Genomic DNA, 19,700 nt, shown 5'->3' with positions numbered 1-19,700 from the left:
TACAGTGTTGGTGGACAGAGGCAGAGGAACTGACATTGTCTAGCTGGATTAAATGCAAAATGTTTTACATTCCTGCAAAACATCCTTGTCTCCAGATTGGACAAGCAGAGATTTGATGGATGGACCACTCTGTGGATAAAGCTGCATAGCCACACACCAACAGCTGTGGTCAGTGGCCACACATGGAGACCTGTGATGAGTGGTGTCCCTCAGAGATTGGTACTGGAGCTCTTCAACATTTTTACTGACAACATGGACAGGGGGACCAAGTGCACCTTCAGCAGATTTTCTGACAATACCAAGCCCTGTGGTGCAGTAGACACCATGGAGGGAAGGGATAATACCACCCAGGGGCCAATGCAAACCTCATGAGGTTCAACAAAGTGTAAGGTCCTACACCTGCGTCATGGCAATCCCAGACACACCAATGGGTTGGGCAGAGACATGATTGAGAAAGGCCCTGCTAAGAAAGACAGGGGGTGGCAGGTGCTGAAAACCTCCACATGAGCCAGCTGTGTGTGCTCACAGCCCAGAAAGCCAATCAAATCCTGGGCTGCATCACAAGGAACGTGGGTCAAAGGAGGTGATTCTGCCCCTTTTCTCTGCTCATGGGAGATCCCACCTGAACCACTGTGCACAGTTCTGGTGTCTTCAACATAAGAAGGACATGGAGCTGTTGGAGCAAGTCCAAAGGAGGCCACAAAGCTGGTAAGGGCTCCTCCCCTATGAACACAGGCTGAGAAGGTTGGAGCTGTTCAGCCTGGAGAAGGCTGCATGGAGACCTGATGACAACCTTCCAGTGTCTGAAAGGAACCTACAGCGAAGATAGAGACTCCTTATCAGGAACTGCAATGACAGGACAAGGAGTTAAGGGTACACATTGAAAGAGGTAAAATTTAGGTTAAATATTAGGAAGGATTTCTTTACTGCAAGCATGGTGAGACACTGGAACAGACTGCCCAGGGAAGCTGCGGATGCCCCATCCCTGGCAGTGTTCAAGGCCAGGTTGGATAAGACCTTGAGCAACCTGGTCTAGTGGGAAGTGTCCCTGCCCATGGCAGTCAGGATTGGTTCTAGATGATCTAGATAATTGGTCCATTCCAACCCCTTAACGTTTTGTGAATCTATGAAATAGTAAGCTGTCTTTTGGAACCTCAACTTCTACAGCTCTGAGCTGCAAACAAAAAGAACCCCTCTCTCCCAGGTTATTTGTTCATAAATCATTAACTGGGAGGTTTCCTGTGCCTTTTATCTGGACATACGATTCAAAACAGAAACACAATTTTGAAACACACAGTTTTCCTTTTTCTTTTTTTCTTTAGACAGTTGGCCTCCCCAAGCCCTATTCCCACACCTACTGCAGAGGAAAGACATCACGCAGGTGTCCAGAGTAAGAGCTCTCATGGCAGAAATGAAAGGTACTTTTCTTCCAGCTGTTTGTAACATTTCAGACATCTCTGGTTGTGTCTGGTAAATCCCTGACACCATGATAGATTACTATTTCCCAAAGCTCCCACATGGTGAAGCTTGTGCTGTTAACTACTAAGGCAGACTTGCATTTCTGCAGCACAGCCAACTTATTATTGTTTCATTGTGCTGGTCCTCTTTTCCCTTCATAAGAACTTTCAAGAAAATTTATGGCTACAGTGGGGGATGAATCTTGCCATGGTTTCATTACACTGTGTTAGACTGTAGGAATGAGCTAGATGTTTTGTTAGAACTCACCAAGGAGGAACTGAAAAACTACACTGGATGCTGAAGCAGCAAGCCCAAAATCCAGTTCCACACCAACATTTTACTCTACAGGCATAGTAAGAGCAGACCAAGAATCCCATCAAGAAGTAGTACACTTCTGTCCCTTGGGACTTCATCTTACTCAGCTGAACAAGGCATGCAGAGTGGTCTTGCTGGCATTCCAGTATCTTTGAGTCAGTGCTGGGGACCAGAAAGATATGGTTTGAGCTTATGGCTAAGGGCAGCACTGCAGGCACATTGTACTGTAGAAAGAAATTTAGAGTGTATGTTCAAGAGAAAGTTCTTTGCCTGAACTATTAAGCTAATTAATAATGAACTGTGTTGAACAACAGCCTATAATATATTCAGTGGATATCTCTTTCACTGACCTGATAAAAATGTTAAACTTGGGGCTCAGAGCTTCACTGTGACATCTCAAAATTTTCCACTAGGAAACTGATGAAAACTAGTATCAAACAGCAAGTGCTATCATTACAGCATTCAGAAAAAACAAAAAAAAACCCAAAAGAAAACATTATAAAGACTACTACAACAGCAAATCTCTGCTGGGCAAAGAAAAAGGGAAGAAAAAATACAGCAAAATAGTTGTTTATTCTACACTTTGAATAAAAAGAGCAATTCCACCACCAGCAAAAAAGCTTCTCTATACTACAGTGCAAACTAGGATTTAAAAACATACCCTGCAAATCTCCTCCATCACTCCAACACTGAAGGACCTCACTGAGGCTTTGTTTCAGGTAATCCACATGCAACAAAGCCAGATTCAAGTTTACCATGAGTCCTCAGCAAAGAGCGTGCTAATATCAAAAACTGAGCGCTGGCTCAGTTTAGGATTCTGTTATCTGAAGCTTTGAGTTGGGCTTTACAACCAGCAAGACTGCATTTAGACAAAGGCTAAGAGAAAAGTGAAGTGGATGTGCCTCCTTGGTCTGCTACCACTGGCTGTCCAGTTTAGCCCAAGAGCCACAACATATTAATATGCATTATGTATAACGTATGAATAATAAAAAATTATTTGCATGTTTTTGCAAATAAACTTCAATTTCAACTGATTCTTCCAGGAATTTTAAAGCTGTTTCCCATTTCAATCTAACCATGGTATACATGTAGAGGTTCTTTTCAGTAAGACGTGGAAGGCTTAAGCTGGTTTCTATTTGTGGCTACTAGTTGCATCTTCATGGAACATCACACTCCCAAAAAGGCATAGGACCCTGCACAAGATCCCACTGAATCAACCAAATATAAGGTTGAATAGAATAGGGGAAAGAAATATTTAAGCTCCATGTAAGTCAAGCCCAAAGTCATCTAAGATGATGAATGTTACCTCTCTGAAGCGGACAAAAATAACAAGAGCAGGTCAGTAACTGTGCTTTAACTGAACTTTTTAATGGGGATGGATACAATTAATACATTGTAAGCCAGTTAACAATTTTCATTGAATTCTTATTATTTTAGTGAATAAATTAACAGTCAGCTGGACAAAACATAACCTCAAGAAAGGAATAAAGATATTACCAGTCCCTTAAGGAGCTCTTCCACTGCTAGTTGCTGTCATCATCGATACACTCCCAAAAACTGTATTGCTATGATTCTTCTGTTTCTCCAAACGCCTCAACTGCAGTACCTGCAGTATTTCCATTACTAACTCATTTAATAACTTATACTCCATTATCAGATGGGCAGCACTTTGGTAGAGGTGTGGCAAAAGATTCCTTGCTTTCTGTCAGTGCTCGTGGCTGATGGACAAAAACACTGAACCTGACACCCTGGTTTGCCGCTGCCCTCACAAACCCGCTATTTGCAGTCATGGTGATGGCTTTTAAAGTGTCTCCTGTCCCAAAAATGGCTAGAGAGCGACTGTTGATTTTTGAGCTAGCCACAAGTCCTAAGGCACGGTCAGAAGGCTGATCTGGGACCACATGAATTCTTTCAACAAGCAATGCAGCTCGCTCTTTCTCCCCAGGTCCTCCCAGTGTTTCCAAGATGGACTGAAAATCTCTGACAGCAGATTCACAGGCAAAGAGCTCTTTTCCCTCCATGAATTCCTTCAGCTGAGGCAGGACTCTCTCCCTTCTTTCTTGGGCTGCTTGCTCTGTCAGCACTTTTTCTTTGAAGACAAAGTAGCAGCCACCATAGCTCAGCGCGGAGACGTAGGTTATTAAGGTAGTGATGTCCAAATTAACTCTATTGCAGACGCTTACTTTGATCTGGGTAGGGAAAGCAATGCTGGCCACTAAATTCTCCCGGTCTACTCTGGTCACCTGCAGGAGCTCAGGGCCTTCTTCATCTGATTCACTGGTGTTAAGATGCTCGTTTTCTGCAGATGGTTCTACCAGTGAGTTCACAGCAACAACGTCTCCTCTCACAGATATTCCCATCTCCTTGAGCCTCTCTGCCATAGGACTGGACACGCTGTTGTAGAATGCAAAGATGATGTGGGGATTGCTGTATTCCACTGGCTGCTGATGGCTTGCTTGCAGGAAATCCTCTGCCTGCTCAATGACACTTTTGTCACCATACTGGCCTCTTCCCAGCCAGATGTTATGCAGGGCCTCAGCTTTACGACCGATGGCCTTCACCCACGTGTGACCTCCGTTTGCAACGACATCTACCACCAGTGTCTGTTTGTCTCCAAACCTGTCCTCGTAAGCAAAGACATGGAGGACACTGACAACATCCTCCAGGTTCTCTGCTGACTGAATAATGGCTTGGAGGTGGGTAAGGTTTGTACTCTGCAGATGGGATTCTTTAATGGCCACTTTCCCTGCCTCCACCTTGTGTAAGAAATTTAGCTCAGCCTTCAGTTTGCTACATAGCTTTGCCCCACCTTCTATTCTCCTTTTCTGGGACTTGGAAAGGGCTTCTGCTCTCTTAATCAAGTCTTTGGCAACAGCAATTCTTTCACAAAGCAGCGACTGCACAGACATGTTGGAAACATTATTCCTGTCAAGTGAGAACAAAGGAGAAGATTGTTATTGCATGGCCAAGAACAAAGACAGTCAAAAGAGTTCTTTCTAACAGTATACACTCCAGCCCTCCAGTAGACTTCAGTGTAACAGCTACTATAAAGCACAAGCAACTGGAACCTCAACACAAAGTCCCGGTGTTGAGTTCAATTACTTTCCTTCACCTTTAGCAATCCAACCTACAGCCTCAAAAGACCCCAGTTCTCAGTTAGGCAGCACTCAAGTCTACACACAGATTTTGCACACTTGTGGTTCCCTTCCACCTGCCACATAAGAGACTGAGCCACTTAGAGGGATATTAACTCTCACAGCTCATTTGCAAAAGCTGCCATCCAGAGCAAAATTAGCAATACAGTTAATGCCATAAGCAAATCCTGCTTCTCCCTCTCATCACACCCCTAAAATTAAAAGCTACCCACCATGCTTACATACACCCAGCTTTCAACCTACACTGTTCAACTCAGTGCATGAACCCCTCAGAGGGTGGTGAAGCACTGGGACACACTGCCCAGAGAAGCTGTGGACGCCACATCCCATAAGTGGTCACAGTCATAGTCAGGTTAGATGGGGCTTGGAGCAACTTCGTCTAGTAAAAGGCACCACAGTAAAAGGTCTCTCAGCCCACAGCACTAGGGATGGAACTAGATGATTTTTAATGTCCCTTCCAACCCAAACAATTGTATGTTTCTATTACACAGCCTCATGATGGACTATGATTCATAATATGCTAAAGTTGCTATGTTTTTTAATTCTGCTAAGAGGTTTACTGGATTGCATCTGATAAATCTATTCCTTCACATCTGTATTACTTTAGTAGGCCTTCCTTGAGGAAAGCATTGTAAGAATTTCTTTATCGAATACGTGCTTTGAAAATGTAGGATTCATTCTACACCAAACAATAGCATATTTAAAACAGTAAGAACTATGAATAGTGAAATTAATAAATTTTGACTCTTGACTACAAGGTAGTACACTGTAATTCTTCCTATAATTCTTAGCTAACCCGCATGTTTAAGTAAACTGGTATTAAAGGACAAGACAAATGAAACTCCAACTGAAAAGGAGAAACAGGATACAGCCTGGTCCTACAACAGGCTCTGCCAGTGCAACTCAGTGGCCTGCCTTCAGACAGTGGGAACTTCCCCAGCCCTACGTCCAAGTGGAAACACGGCCAGCATTAAGTGATACTGATCTGGTTCACATCCAGCATCAGCAACATCTCCTCTTGCTTCTTCACGTGCCTTCCTGATGCCTTCGACACGACTTACCAAACCTCTTCAACGAGGAGGCCAGAAAAATCAGCCTTTCCACCTCGAAGTCTTTGCCACTGCCACAAGCTTATCCTTGCATGTAACGCAATGACTTAAACCTCACGATTAGTAATTAGGCACCTGTCCCCACAGCAGCTGCGACTCCTACACACCCACACGCTACAAAACACAGCGTAAATCAAGGGTTGCAGTGACAATAAAACCACAGACGCAACTAGTTTTTCAGAACAAGACCTGCGCAGTGGCGCCACTATCAACCACAAGGTCACACACAGTCCCTTGCCTTCGCCCCAGGGCCCGATCTCCCCTGGGCGGGGATCGCCGGCGCCGGTCGCCCCTCCCGCCCGCGGCCCGGCCCGGCCCTCTCCTCCCGCCGCTCCGCCCTCACGTGCTCGCCCCGCCGGGGAGGCCGCGCCGCCATCTCGGGTGAGGGCACGGCGCCCTCAGCGCTCGCCCCAGCCCGGCTCGGCCGCCCGGCCGCCCCCGGCCTCACCCTCCACCCACACGCCGGTCCCGGCGGAGCGGGCGGGTGAGAAAAGCCGCCCCTCGTCCCTCCCGTTCTCCCCGTCCCCCAGTCACTGCCGGGACGCGATGTGCTCGGGCCCGCCTCGCCTCTCCGGGGCTCCCGGCTCCGCTTCCTCCCCCGGGGCCGCCGCCTTTCGCCAGTCCCCGCAGCCCGTACTCACAGCTCCCCGGCCACAGCCCTCGCCCCGGGCTGGCGTGGCGTGTCCGCGGCTCGGCCCAGCCCGGCACCTCCCCCGGGGCCGCCGGGCGGGGACAGCAGCACCACCCGCCTCGCTCCGCCGGCCGCAGCCCGCCCGGCCTGGCTCCGCTCCCCAGCGTGCCCGCGGGTTATCGCGAAAACCTTCAAGGGCGAAATGCATTACATCAGGTCAGACGCAATCTCAGAATAAATATTCTGAGCTGGAAGGAACTCACAAGGGCCAGGAGTTGTGTCCAACTCCTGGTCCTGCCCAGGACAGCCCCAAGAGTCACACCGTGTGCCTGAGTGTTGTCTAAAAACCACTTGAACTGTGTCAGGATTGGGGCTGGGGAGCCTGTTACAGTGCCCAACCACCCTCTGCGTGAAGGACTTTTTTCTTATCCAACCTAAACCTCCCCTGACACAGCTCTAGACCACTCCCTCGGACCTATCCGCTGGTCACCACAGAGATCAGTGTCTGCCCCTCCTCTTCCCCTCCAGGAAGTTGTAAGTGCCACGAGGCTTGTACTCGGTCTCCTGCAGGATGAACAGACCGAGTGACCGTAGCTGCTCCTCGTACAGCTTCCCGTCAAGACCCTTCACCGTATCTTTGCCGCACTTTGGGTGCTCTCAACCTTTGTATCTTGTGTGGTGCTCAAAACAGCACACAATATTCACTGTGAGGCTGCAGTAGCACAGAGTAATGGGAACAGACACAGGTCAGAGACAAATTAGGACTTTTAATTTCACTGGAGAAGTAACAGCAACCTCCATGCATGTTGGATCATACTGGATCTGTGCACGCTGGGTCCATTACATTTAGACAAGAAAAAAGGGCTGTACTAAATCATTCTGTGAATATGTGAGCAAGTGCCCCCAACATTTACCCCAAATTGCTGCCTGCCTCCATGCAGCAGACATAGCTGTGGTCCCACTCGTCTCCATGCAGCACTACTCCCTTAGTAGGGAGAGACTTGGCTTCTGATTGGCAGTTCTTGCAGGGAGGGATGATCTCTACTTGTCTGAATGATTTCACAAGATCTGGAAAGCAACAGTAAGCCAAAGCAAGTTGTAAGGGGCTTACTGCACCTGTATGTCCTTTACTGTGGGTGACAGCACACTAGAACAGGCTGCCTAGAGAGGTTGTGGAGTCTCCCCCACTGGAGCTATTCAAGAAACATCTAAACACAATCCTGTGCCCTTTGCTCTGAGATGATCCTGCTTGAGAAGGGAGTTTGGACCAGATGTCAACTTGACCCATTCTGTGATTCTGTGACTTAAAGTAATAACTTCATTAAATGAAGTTACTGTTCTCAGATCCCAATCCCATATGTTAAATAAAGCCCAATTATCATATGTGTCACACTATCCTGAGGACCTTGGAGAAGACTCTCTTCCAGGATAAGCAAATCAACATTACATGCTTCAAGTGATGAGTGCCTTTTGCTTCTTTCAGATAACTGCATTAGGAGGAACAAGTTAAATTACACAAAGTTATAGTTCACAGTAAGCTGAAGTAATCAAGCCTGAATTTGTCATTTCTCACAAAGGAACAGTGTTTGTCATTGCACCTTGACCCCTTTATGCAGTTTCTACAAAATATGTTAAAAAAAGCTAATCTCATGCAACTAAAGGATGCACTTCTTAAAAATTAGCACAATCACCATATAATTTGGTAGTCCAATGCACCAGTACTGCTCACTCCTGAAGAGATTTTATTTAAGAAATATATTTTCAAGTTAAAAATACTATTTCCTTAAAATTTAAATGGAAAAATGTTACTTAGTTCTCTGCAATTTAAAGATCTCCCTTTAAATAGTAAATAACATTTAGCTACTATTCTAGACATGCAGTTAAAAAAAGATCCCTGCACTTAAAACAACACCACCTTCCTCATCAGAGAAACATAATATCAAGGTCCAGCTGACTACCACTGAGAAAATTATCCAATACTCTAAATAAATCCTGAATTCAAAATATTATGCATTTTGTTTCCAAATTACACCAAGTATAATTTGGGACTTAGTTCTTAACAGTGTAAAAACAGTCACCAGCTTGGCTCATCAAAGTGAAAACCACTGGCAGTAGACCACATAGACCTACTCATACCCTTTAACACAAAACAAGGAGCAGTTTACCATAGTTTGAAACTTGCTCTAGTTTCAACTATCATTCATACAGTGTTCTTTGTTCATCAACTGTTTCTATTAGCAGAGGAAACTAAACCACTGCAGTCAATTTCTGAAGTACCTACACACATTTTTGCATGTAGAAAATTCTTGAATATTTATACAGCATTAAAAAACTATGTGTGCATAAATATTCTAAACCAAAGATGCAGCAATATAAAGCTTTCAGTTTCACATCTGAGTTGTTTTATTTTTCTCTAGAATAAGAATCAGAGTATGGCCTGGTTCTCAGAGTAAAATACTCAAAAAGTGATCTGGCAGAACTCTTAATGAACCTTTTGGACAGAGCTTTTATTTCTGACATTAGGAAATAAAATTTCATTTATGGCATGCTTCAGAAATTCTTATTCACCTGATGATAACAAACCATCAGAAGACAGACATTAGAAACCACAGGTCAATCAGCTTATACACTACCTTCTACTTGTATTCTGTATTTCCTTCATTAGCTATGGCTGGTTGACGTGGGACCTGCCCGCCTACATCCTTAGCTGTATGCACAAGCAGACTGACCCAGCTACCACTCCCAGTTCATTATCAACATTTTAACAATCAGATTGCTTAAAAAATATAACATCTGAAAACAGTAACTTAAATGGTGGCAGACCAGATCATTTCTGCTGGAAAAAAAAGAAAAAAAAAAAAAAGGTCTATTTATCTCATTTCTTTTGTGGTAAATGTAGGTCTTTATGGCTTGAATGACTCTACACATGTAACAAATGTATTGATACATTCACACAATGACATCTGTAACAGTTATGGTGCACAAATTAAATGCTCCTTTCATTACATCTTTAGAATTATCTTGCAAGTTGGAAAATACTTTAGCACAATTCAAGGGATAAAGTAATTACATTACATACTCTCATTCTGTTTTGTAAATCCCACTGATTTTTATTGATGGTGATAAATGCATTTAGTTTTCAGTAAGAGTTACTACTTCTACTTTTCCTAACAATATTTCAAGATTGAAAAAGTGTAATTTCTAGGGCCAAGAAAATAACTCAAGTAAAACAAGTTATTGTGAAACAAAGACCAGGAGGGTCAAAAGCAGAGAGGCTCAATCAGATCACAGTACACACCTGAAATTTCCTGCCCCTTGTCAAAGTACATGATCTCTTGCACCACATAAAACTATTTCTGGAGATTAATTAACATTTAAACAATATTCCAAAGTGAAAAAATTATCCTGTCACTCAACATTTAAATCTTTAGAAGAAGGCTGGACATAAGTTCATCTTGGATGTATATGAAAAACTGTTTCCTCAACAATAAGGATACTTAAAACTAAGCTTTATGTAGATAAAAAAGCTAGAATTGAAAAGACACACAGACACCTTCCCCCAAAACAATGGCCTTTGATTTTATTCTTTAGCCTTTTTCAAGCTGTCACTATAACTTTACATTTTGTACAGTATTTTGTGTATCAAGGGAAAGAATTATCTTTAACAAGATTCCATGTATTACAATATCAAGGACCGTTGTATTTGCACCCATGATGTTTAAAAAATCTCTCAGACAAACCATGTAGAAATAAGTATGCAAAAACTGCAAAGAAAAACATTTAAGTAGCCAAAATTAAAAAGACCTTTGTGTGGACCACAGAGTCTACCTCAGTTTCTACTAGGCTATTGCAGCCAAGTAGTCCTTAACCTCAGTTGGAGTGAGCCTCCTAAAACCAGCTTCATTACAGATGCCAACTTCAATGTTGTCTTCTGTCATTTGCCCTTCAAAGCTCTCCTATTAAAAAAAAAATATATAGTTCAGCAAATCACATCAGTGAAGACATAAGAAACTTCTTTCTTAAATACTTTGCTAACCTTTAGTGTTAAGATAGCTGTATGAATGGCATCTTCAAGCTCCAAATCTTCATTGTATCTGTAAACAGACATTAATTTATTTCAGTATAGGACAAAAACCTCTACAAACTTTAATAATCCCGGAGTCTCTAAAATCCCCAAAACTATTAAAATCTTTTTGTTTCTCATACAAATATTATTTGTAAGCAGAGCGGCATTAATAGTCAAAGTTATTATTTGTTTTTTAAAAAATCCCTGCTTTTCCTACTGACACTGCTAACATTGCTGCAAATCTGCTTAATATAATGTTTACTGCACTCAAGTAACACTACATAAACACAAAAGTTGGAGTTTAAGTAAAACAAAGTTCCTGTGCACGTGGAAACAAGTACAGTGGAAGCATCACACCTTCGGTATTTTAAAACTTTCTTCTTACAATTTAAAAAGAGGGCATTTTTTAAACTCTGGCTATTTTATAGGAAACCCAAACAGAACACAGTATCCTTTCAGAGTTATCAAATACATTACCTTTTCTCAAGAAATGTTTTCCCATTGACGTAATTTTTTCCCATTGCTGTTGCTTTCCAGGCAAAATAAGCTCCCTGTAAAAGCAACAATCTATTGATTGAATTGTTTTGTGTAACTTAGTGAAATACTATGTATTCAATTACTTGGTAAAAAAGTACAGAAGCAATTATGAAAATACTTAGTGTTCTGAGACTACAGGAGACAATTTTGGATCATATTGAGACTAATTTTATATAGAAACATATACTGTGAAAACTGTACAAAACATGTATTGGGCCCCACTTATTTTCATTCTCCCACTACTTTGAAAGATGCATTTAGTAAGTCATTAGCATAGTTTTGATTTGGGATTCCTTAAACAGAAATGGTATGTTTGTCTTTGAGAAAGTGTACATTCAAATCTTTATTGAGGCTCACCCCACATATTCTTCTTTTTGACGATAAAGTAATGTAAGTGACTTGTTGCAAATCAGACATCTGCTTTATGTTCACTATTACCAAGATACTAGTCATTGCTTCTATTCCCTCCTCTGGCATGAAGACCATCAGCAGCAGTTCTATGCCTCAATCAAACTGCTTTGAACAAGTCATCTGCATTTTGCTTTTTACACTGGAGCATCAGGTAATTCAAACCACTGGAAGTTGCAATGATCACTACAATAACCTCATTTTTTCATCTGAAGGACTGCACCTCATACATGCATCAAAGTGTAGGTTTTCTGAAGTGCAGTGCAAACCCAGCAAATAAACTCATTTAAATTAACCACCATCATTAAATACCAAAGCACATGTGCTACATTTCACAATGCAACGGGTTTTGGCTTAACTTCCATTTAGTTAGGAGCAGTATAAACAGTCAATTTCTTTTTTCCAAGTAGCTGTTGCAGAATGACATTTTTGCTGGCATTATCAACTAGGTGGGAAGGTATGGAAAGGGATCATCTCCCTCACAAACAGCTGCCATCCCACAAGCAGTACAGGAACATGTAAGCAGAGAATGAGGCAGGCTGACTCCATTCAAAATGATCAATGATCCATTTTGACTGCTGAAATTATCTCTCATTCTAGCCTTGTATTATTATTCTCATCACAGAAAGTATTTCATGAACACATGCGAAGTTTCACAGGTCTTGTCAGAGCAGCAAAACTTAAAAGTGTGAGGTACTTACAGATGGATCTGACTGAAATAAATACGGCCGCCCTTCATTCCAGCCGCATATTAGCAGTGATACACCAAAGGGACGAACACCACTACAGGCAAACAAAACACAATAAATTATCCAGTGAAAGTCAAAGGTGACTAATCATTTGGATGTGTTCGTCTTCTCCCCAGACCAGGGCTGTAATGAGGACAAGTCAACCAACAGAACAAAACCAAAAGTGTCCTGCCTTGGCTGACATGTTTTTGTGAAAGATATTCGTAAGACCCATTCTCACCCACTCCCAGCCAGTGCTCCTCCCACTGACATACTTTCTGTGCACATTCTCCACTGAAAAACTGCTTTTTCCACAAAAACTCCAATCACTGGCTAGCTGTTACTCATTACATTTAAACAACACAATCTTTCTAAGCAACTCCTCAATTGCAGCACGTACCCAGACTGCGTGTACTCCTGCATCACAGAAGCAATTCTCTGTACTAGCTGAGCTGTTGGAATGGGCTCGTGATAAACCAAGTAATACTGCTGGGCCAGCTTCCGAGCTCTGTGCACAAGTACTCTGAAAACAAAGACAAAAGTACTATGTCAAAAAAATATTCCAACTAGAACTGAAAACTCATAGTAATGATTATCTATTCAGGAGTTCTACATCTGGCATAACATCAATGTAAGAACACAAGACCATGCTGAGTTATCTTTATCAACCAAGTAATTGCTGAAATATTTAAAGTAAGGTTGAATTACACTGCTTTCATTCTTTAGATACAAGATTATTTGACAAGTTAATGAATATATTAAGAAAAACTGCAAGTGAACGTGATTTACAGTGCAATACAGTATTCTGACACACTTCTAGAAAGAAACAGCTAATTGCTACCTGTTACTTAAACTTCTTGTATGAATATGCATCTAAATGGAAATAAAACAAATTGTTTTAATACCTGTAATCTGGACCCATACCACTGTACACTAAACCTATGTGTTTGGTAATTGGTTCTACTTTGTGGACACTCCTTTCATCATACAGAATGGATTTCTGCTTCTTCTCAGTTGCCAACACCACTCCATTTGCAGCTGGAAAAAGAACAAAAAGTTTCTTTAAAAATTAAACTAAAATTAGCAGTCAAAACACTAAATAAGCTTATTAAACTGTAAAAAAAAAATCTTCCTCTCTTTTTAAAAGCCATTCAAGCTTACTATCAGGTTAAACAGAGATACTTTGATGAATACACCTAACACATTATTTCTTTTTAAATAAGCATATCATAATTCCATTCTAAAGATTCTGTATAACATAAATAATTGAGCAATCTAAGTAAATTTTTTGTGTTATTTCTATATATAAGGACAGGAACACTCAAAAAACCCTCAGTACCAAACATCTACTTACACCAGCTGAATGTCTCCAAAATCACCCATAAAAAGTACCCCAGGAAACATTAAACCTTTTAAAACATGTGAAAATCCACTGAAAGAGTAACAAAATATGTAACAGAAAAAAAAGAAGGATCCAATCCAAAGAACCGATACAAAGTACATGACCCAAACTGGTTTAGTTCTCTCAGAAAACAGTCAAAATCCTAAATCTGTCAGTAAAGTATTTTTTAGGACATACCTTTAATCCCAACTGATGGAGCTCCTGCAGCTACTGCAGCCAAAGCATATTCAATCTGAACAAGCTTTCCAGAAGGACTAAAAAGGAAGATGCAAAATAAAGTTTTCCACTCAGTGGGAAAAATCTTCAGGGTATGTCATGACTTTCCATTGAAATTACATTGTATGTGTGGTTTCTGAAAGCTTTCAAGACACTAACACTCACTGCTGAAAAGAACCAGCAAAACACAGCTATGTTTTTTGACTGACAAGCACATGAGGTTAATGGCACAAGACAGCAACAACTCCCATTCCAGTCCCCAGTATTCCTGCATTTTGTTTTAACCACCCACTTTATTCTGGTAAGGGATGCAGAATCATCAGAATAGAGATACAGGTGTCAAGCAAAATAAATTACAAAGTAACTTATTCAGAAGGAGGGTGGTGCAGGGGATCCATTCTCCATTGCTAGAAAAAGGACACCAGAGACAGCCACTCACTGGGCAAGTGATTTTGTAAGTGGATCTATTCTCTAGGCTGTATTTCAGACAGGCTGCTTTAATAGTTGCAGAAGTAAAATAGGATATTATGTAACTCTTAGTGCTTAGATGAAGAAAACAAAGCAAGCAATAATCAATCAGTGCGGTCATTTATACACTGAGGAAACATGGTATAAGGGTGACAAAGTAGTAATTCTGGTTTTTCCACTACAGAATATAACAAATCAGAACAATAATTCCAAGCACGTAGTACTTCTTTAAAATACAAAAAGTTTGTAACTCCCTTAGGAAACAATTTCTGAAGGCTAATAAAGAATTCAATCTACTTGACCATAATGAGCATGTTGGGCTGCTTCCATCCATTAAGAACACTTTTTTCATCATTTTAGGTTGCAAACTGCTTCATTTGCTCAACTGCAACAAGCCTTCAGCAATCCATTTTGCAATTACACAGCGTGACTTTCCGCTGAGATTAAGAGGACACTTCACCACGAGCAGCATAAAGGTCCTTGTGTTGGTTTTTCTTTTTTCTATATGCAGCATAGGTCTGAATACTTCACTATTTTCAAGAAATGAATGGAAGGTAATTTCCCTCACTCTGAATTAATCTTCAGTCTAGGTATTAGTGCAACACCCCAACAGACACCACTCCAATAGCAGATTCACTCTGTGCATGCCATCATTCCACATTCAGGCTGTGCACAACACCAAGTGCAAGGAGAGCAGCGACTGCCGAGTGTAGCAGGAAGGAATACAAACTATTTTAAAACTCATCTGCTTCACTCATTCCCGCATCTGCAAACCTTGCTCTGAAGCAAGCCCTCAGGACACCACAGCTCAGCTATCATCACACATTTCCAATTAGCTCAGAATCACAGAATTATTCCCCAGCCTATAGTGTGTGTGCGGAGACCCCGAGTTTGCTAAGCCAAGCACTCGCTGTAAAGCACTACAAGTGTCAAGACAGACTTTAACATGGTCCTACTCAGCTCTGTCTCACAGCAACGAGAAGACACAAGCGGCGCCCGCACTGGGGCCCGAGGTCAGCGACAGGCACCAGGCGGAACGCAGAACCCTCCCCACCGCCCTTCGGGAAGCCTCTGGGCAGCTGCGTGTCCCCCTCGGGCGCCTGATCCCCGCCGCTCTCCCCACGCCCGTCACTCCTATGCAGATCCAGCCCCCGCTGCCCCCCAGCGCTCGCAGGCCCAATGACTCTGCAAAGCGCCCCCTCGGTCCTGCCTTGCCGCCGCCGGCAGGGCGCTCCGCTCAGGCTGCGCGCCGTTCTCCCACTGGCCCGGCAGCCCGCCCGCCTCTGCCCCTGAGCCCACAGCCGCCCCGACCCCGGCACCTGAAGGTGGTGAGGGAGAAGCTGTAGCCGCGCTCCGCCATTTTGGCACCAGCCCCTGCGCTCCCCGCGCCGGTTCCTCGGCGCAGGCGCGGACGCCGCTCCCGCTCCCGAAGAGAAGGCACAGCGAGAGCGCTGATTGGCGGGGAGGTGGCGAGCTCCTGAGCGTGCCGGGATATGGTTGGTGGAGAGGCGAGCCGTGAGGCATGCTGGGAGTATGAGTCCTCCATTCGCCCTCCACCGCCCCGCCTTCCTTGTAACTAGTGCATGCTGGGACTTGGAGTCCTGTCCTGTCTCTCTGCAATGTCGTGACAGGCTGCGGGCACTCGGTTTCCCAGAAGGCTCAGGAACAGGGACACCTCCCCCCGAGAGTTCGGTGGGGCGGTGTGGGGTTATGGCGGTGCTGGTGCTGGTCCGCTCTCCGCTGCCGCGGCTTCGCGCTTTGCTCCAGCGCTGCTGGGGGCGGCTGGAGCGTGGCCTCTGGCCGGATATCTTCGGAGGCCAGAGACCGCCCTGGGGTAGGTCCCGGCCTCTTCTCCGCCCAGCTGAAGGAACTGGGCGCATTATTGTGTCTCCTGCCTTGGGAAGGGTTTGGAATAGATGATCTCAGAGGTCCCTTCCAACGGCATCCATTCTGTGAGAGGGCGGCGTCGGGGCTGAGAGACTCGGCTTACCTATGAAGGGTGGAGGGAGGGAGGGTGCTGGGGCAGGAGAACGCGGCCCGGGGGTCAGTGAGGGAGCGGGGCGGGGGCGCTGCTCTGGCCTTGCTTCGGGGGTGACGGCAGCATCCGTGTTGTGTTTCCTCGGGCGCACGTAGGTGGGGCTTGGCTCTGAGGAATCTATTTCTCAGAATCACAGATTATGGTGAGCTGGAAGGGGCACACAAGGATCATCAAGTCCAACTCAGCCCTGCACAGGTCACCCCAAGAGTCACACCATGTGCCTGAGAGCATTGTCCAGATGCTTCCTGAACTCTGTCAGGCTCGGTGTTTTCTCTACTGCCTTGGGGAGACTGTTCAGTGCCCACCCACCCCCTGGGGGAAGAACTTTTTCCTAATACCTGACCTAGACCTCCCTTGACTCAGCTTCATGCTATTCTCTCGAGTCCTGTCACCACAGAGAAGAGATCAATACCTGCCTCTCTGCTTCCCCTCATGAGGAAGTTTTAGGCTGTGATGAGGTCTCTCCTCAATCTCCTCCAGGCTGAACAGATGAAATAACCTCAGCTGCTTCTTGTATGGCTTCCTCTCCAGGCCCTTCACCATCCTTGTGGCCCTCCTTTGAATGCTCTGTAAGAGCTTTATATCCTTTTCATGTTGTGGTGCCCAAAACTGCACACAGTACTCAAGGGGAGGTTGCACCAGTATAGAGTGGGACAATCATCCCCTCTTTTCCTTTCTGCTGCAGGACCAGCCCTAGCTGTGCAAGGTCCGGCTCTTGTTCCACAAGGGATAAATGACGCTGACGAGAGCAGCGCCGAGGCGCCAAGCCTGCTGGAGAGCATCGTGTGGATGGCGGCGCCCAAGCAGAGGCGCACCATCGAGGTGAACCGCTGCAGGCGGAGGAATGCCAGGAAGCTCATAGAAATAAAGGTAAGCAGCAAAGCCCTTGTTCTGGAGAATCATTGCAGAGGGAAGTACTGACTGTAAAAGCTCTCCGGACTTTGCTTTTAAATAAATAAGCTTAAAAGATACTGTAATCTTTAAAATCCTTTGTAACAAGTGCATTCACCTTGTGTGACAGTAGTCTGAGGTTAAATAAACAGTTAATAAACAGACACTTGAGATGCAAGCCAACAAAATGTGAATTTTGGCTGAACAGATAACGTAAATGGAAAAGGCCTACATTATCTGTGCATCTCATCAAGTCTACAGGTCTTTAGTCTTCCAAACATAATTAGGCATAATGACTTAGACTGTTCTTAGTGGTAAGCATTTGACATAGTAGCACATTACAGAAAAGTTACATAGAAGAATACATTTTGAAATGATAGGTCAATTTCTCTAATTTAACATTTTTATTTGTAGTAGTTCTGTGTTTCTTTTTTTTGCTGCTGTTCAAATTACACAATTTCCCGTTTTCCACTGTCATTTCAGAGGAACATAGATGTTTGTCCTGAATGTGGAAACTTGAAGCAGAAACACGTGCTTTGTGGCTATTGTTACGCAAAGGTCAAAGAAGAAACTCGACTGATACGGATGGAAATACACAAGAAAGAAGGAGGACCGTTTAATGCTCCGACTGTAGAGACTGTTGTCCTTTATGAAGGAGAAAAACCCACAGAAGAAGATGAAGGCAAGCGGATCATTGAAAGAGCCAGGAAGCGTCCATCTTGGTTTGTTCAAAATTGATGCTGTAGAATTAAGGGAAGCAAAAGCAGTTGCTGCAGGGAGAGAATTAATGATTTTCAAGAATATTTTTCTCATTCAATCAGTGTGAACGGAACTCCTGTACTTTTGGGAAGCCTGCTTCAATTTTGTGTCATGCTGTATGATTTTACAGTCAAGAGTTCTTCCTCTGGCATGCAGTGGGAAATGCTTCTCAGTGATGCATCACAGCAGTCAACAGACAGAAATCAGGATCTGCCTTGGATTTGGATATCTACATACCATACCCTGAACAATTTGTATACTAATGTTTTGCGCTGGTTTTGTAAATAACATCTTTTAAATTCATGGATGTACAATAAAGTTTAAGTGTCCTAGGGAAATTTGCTTTCTGGATTTGGCTGCTGCTCTTTTGGAGAGGAAAGAAAGGTTTAAAAGTTGTATTGATTAGAAACAAAGAATATTTAGAAGGAAAGATGCAGTTACTTGGTTATTTCCTTTGTGTGGATCTCTCCACAATGTTGCTGTTTGAGATAATTGGTGGTAGTCCTAGGTTTGAGTAAAATAGTGCTTGCCATGTACTATTTGCATTTTTTCTGCACTGGATAAAGGTTGAGTGTTCCTTACTGTTAGTATACAAGATAATTTTCTATCTTAAAGGGATGTGGAAAGCCTGTTTCTCCCCTGCCCCCCCCAACACACACTTGAGTAAAAATACAAATTGAAATGTAATGACTGGAAATCTGTAAATGTGACAGGGGTCAAAGCTGTCACTTTGCAGCTGTTCAGTAGTCTGGGTGGTCAGTGTGGAAAACCACAAAGAGCCACGGTGCCTTCAACAGAAGTCCTGGGCAGAGAGGGGACAGCTCTGCCTCCACTCTCCAATGGTGCCCTTCAGAGGTGCAGTTGCAGCACCTGCCTGGATTTTCACTTTGGTTTTAGCCACACAGCAGCAGCACCACTGCATTAGGGGTTTAAGAAGTTTTTCAGTTTTTGCTTGGGATTTCAGTATACACACAGTATACACATAATCTTTGGTATTGTGGCTCAGGCACCCTAGTAGCTATTTGCTGCCAAAAAATGCAAACCTGCTTCAACCATCTCTCAGAATCACAGAATCGCTAGGTTGGAAGAGACCTTCCAGATCATCGAGTCTGACCCAGCCCTAACACCATGTCAACTAAACCATGGAACCAGGTGCCACATCCAGTCTTCTTTCAAACACATCCAGGGATGGTGACTCCACCTCCTCCCCAGACAGACCATTCCAGTACTTTATCACTCCTTCCGTCAAAAGCTTTTTCCTAGTATGCATCTTAAATTTCCCTTGGCACAGCTTAAGACCATGTCCTCTCGTTCTGTCAATTGCTGCCTGGAAAAAGAGACCGACCCCAACCTGACTACAGCCACCTTTCAGCAGTTGTAGACAGTGATAAGGTCACCTCTGAGTCTCTGTTTCTCCAGCCTAAACAGCTCCAGCTCCCTCAGCCATTCCTCACAGGGCTTGTGTTCCAAGCCCCTCACCAGCTTCATTGCCTCCTCTGGACGTGCTCAAGCATCTCAA

General features: G+C 43.7%; 3 protein-coding genes across 4 annotated transcripts; 1 reads left to right on the top strand and 2 right to left on the bottom strand.

Annotated features, from left to right (window-relative positions):
• Positions 1–3,120: 3,120 nt before the first annotated feature.
• On the bottom strand, positions 3,121–6,785 carry C2H7orf25 (chromosome 2 C7orf25 homolog). Of its 2 annotated transcripts, none has more exons than XM_015618769.2 (2): positions 6,679–6,785; positions 3,121–4,698 (listed from the first exon to the last, which is right to left on the bottom strand). In XM_015618769.2, the coding sequence occupies exon 2, from the start codon at positions 4,680–4,682 to the stop codon at positions 3,414–3,416; it is 1,269 nt and encodes a 422-aa protein (XP_015474255.1). In that variant the 5' UTR covers positions 4,683–4,698; positions 6,679–6,785; the 3' UTR covers positions 3,121–3,413. The 2 variants fall into 2 exon arrangements, with proteins under 2 accessions (XP_015474255.1, XP_033367876.1); XM_033511985.1 differs by having other exon boundaries at positions 6,675–6,693.
• A 2,371-nt stretch (positions 6,786–9,156) lies between these two features.
• On the bottom strand, positions 9,157–15,919 carry PSMA2 (proteasome 20S subunit alpha 2). Its single transcript, XM_015618766.3, has 8 exons — positions 15,813–15,919; positions 13,987–14,063; positions 13,313–13,445; positions 12,808–12,930; positions 12,381–12,462; positions 11,212–11,285; positions 10,705–10,762; positions 9,157–10,624 (listed from the first exon to the last, which is right to left on the bottom strand). Exons 1-8 carry the CDS (start codon positions 15,851–15,853, stop codon positions 10,508–10,510), a joined length of 705 nt encoding a protein of 234 aa, XP_015474252.1. The 5' UTR covers positions 15,854–15,919; the 3' UTR covers positions 9,157–10,507.
• A 248-nt stretch (positions 15,920–16,167) lies between these two features.
• On the top strand, positions 16,168–18,717 carry MRPL32 (mitochondrial ribosomal protein L32). Its single transcript, XM_015618767.3, has 3 exons — positions 16,168–16,327; positions 17,217–17,401; positions 17,906–18,717. The coding sequence occupies exons 1-3, from the start codon at positions 16,204–16,206 to the stop codon at positions 18,158–18,160; spliced, it is 564 nt and encodes a 187-aa protein (XP_015474253.1). The 5' UTR covers positions 16,168–16,203; the 3' UTR covers positions 18,161–18,717.
• Positions 18,718–19,700: the final 983 nt, after the last annotated feature.

This window comes from Parus major, chromosome 2, assembly GCF_001522545.3.
Source record: "Parus major isolate Abel chromosome 2, Parus_major1.1, whole genome shotgun sequence".
Lineage (NCBI taxonomy): Eukaryota > Metazoa > Chordata > Aves > Passeriformes > Paridae > Parus > Parus major.
This window is presented reverse-complemented; position numbering and strand designations above follow the sequence as displayed.

Coding starts and splice junctions, on each gene's coding strand:
- PSMA2 (XM_015618766.3), bottom strand. CDS start 15,853: ATGGCGGAGCGCGGCTACAGCTTCTCCCTCACCACCTTCAG. Junction 11,286..12,380: donor TATTTCAGTCAGATCCATCT/GTAAGTACCTCA, acceptor TTGCTTTTACAG/GGAGCTTATTTTGCCTGGAA. Junction 10,763..11,211: donor AAAACATTTCTTGAGAAAAG/GTAATGTATTTG, acceptor GTCTGTTTACAG/ATACAATGAAGATTTGGAGC.
- MRPL32 (XM_015618767.3), top strand. CDS start 16,204: ATGGCGGTGCTGGTGCTGGTCCGCTCTCCGCTGCCGCGGCTTCGCGCT. Junction 16,328..17,216: donor AGGCCAGAGACCGCCCTGGG/GTAGGTCCCGGC, acceptor TTTCTGCTGCAG/GACCAGCCCTAGCTGTGCAA. Junction 17,402..17,905: donor GGAAGCTCATAGAAATAAAG/GTAAGCAGCAAA, acceptor CTGTCATTTCAG/AGGAACATAGATGTTTGTCC.
- C2H7orf25 (XM_015618769.2), bottom strand. CDS start 4,682: ATGTCTGTGCAGTCGCTGCTTTGTGAAAGAATTGCTGTTGCCAAAGAC.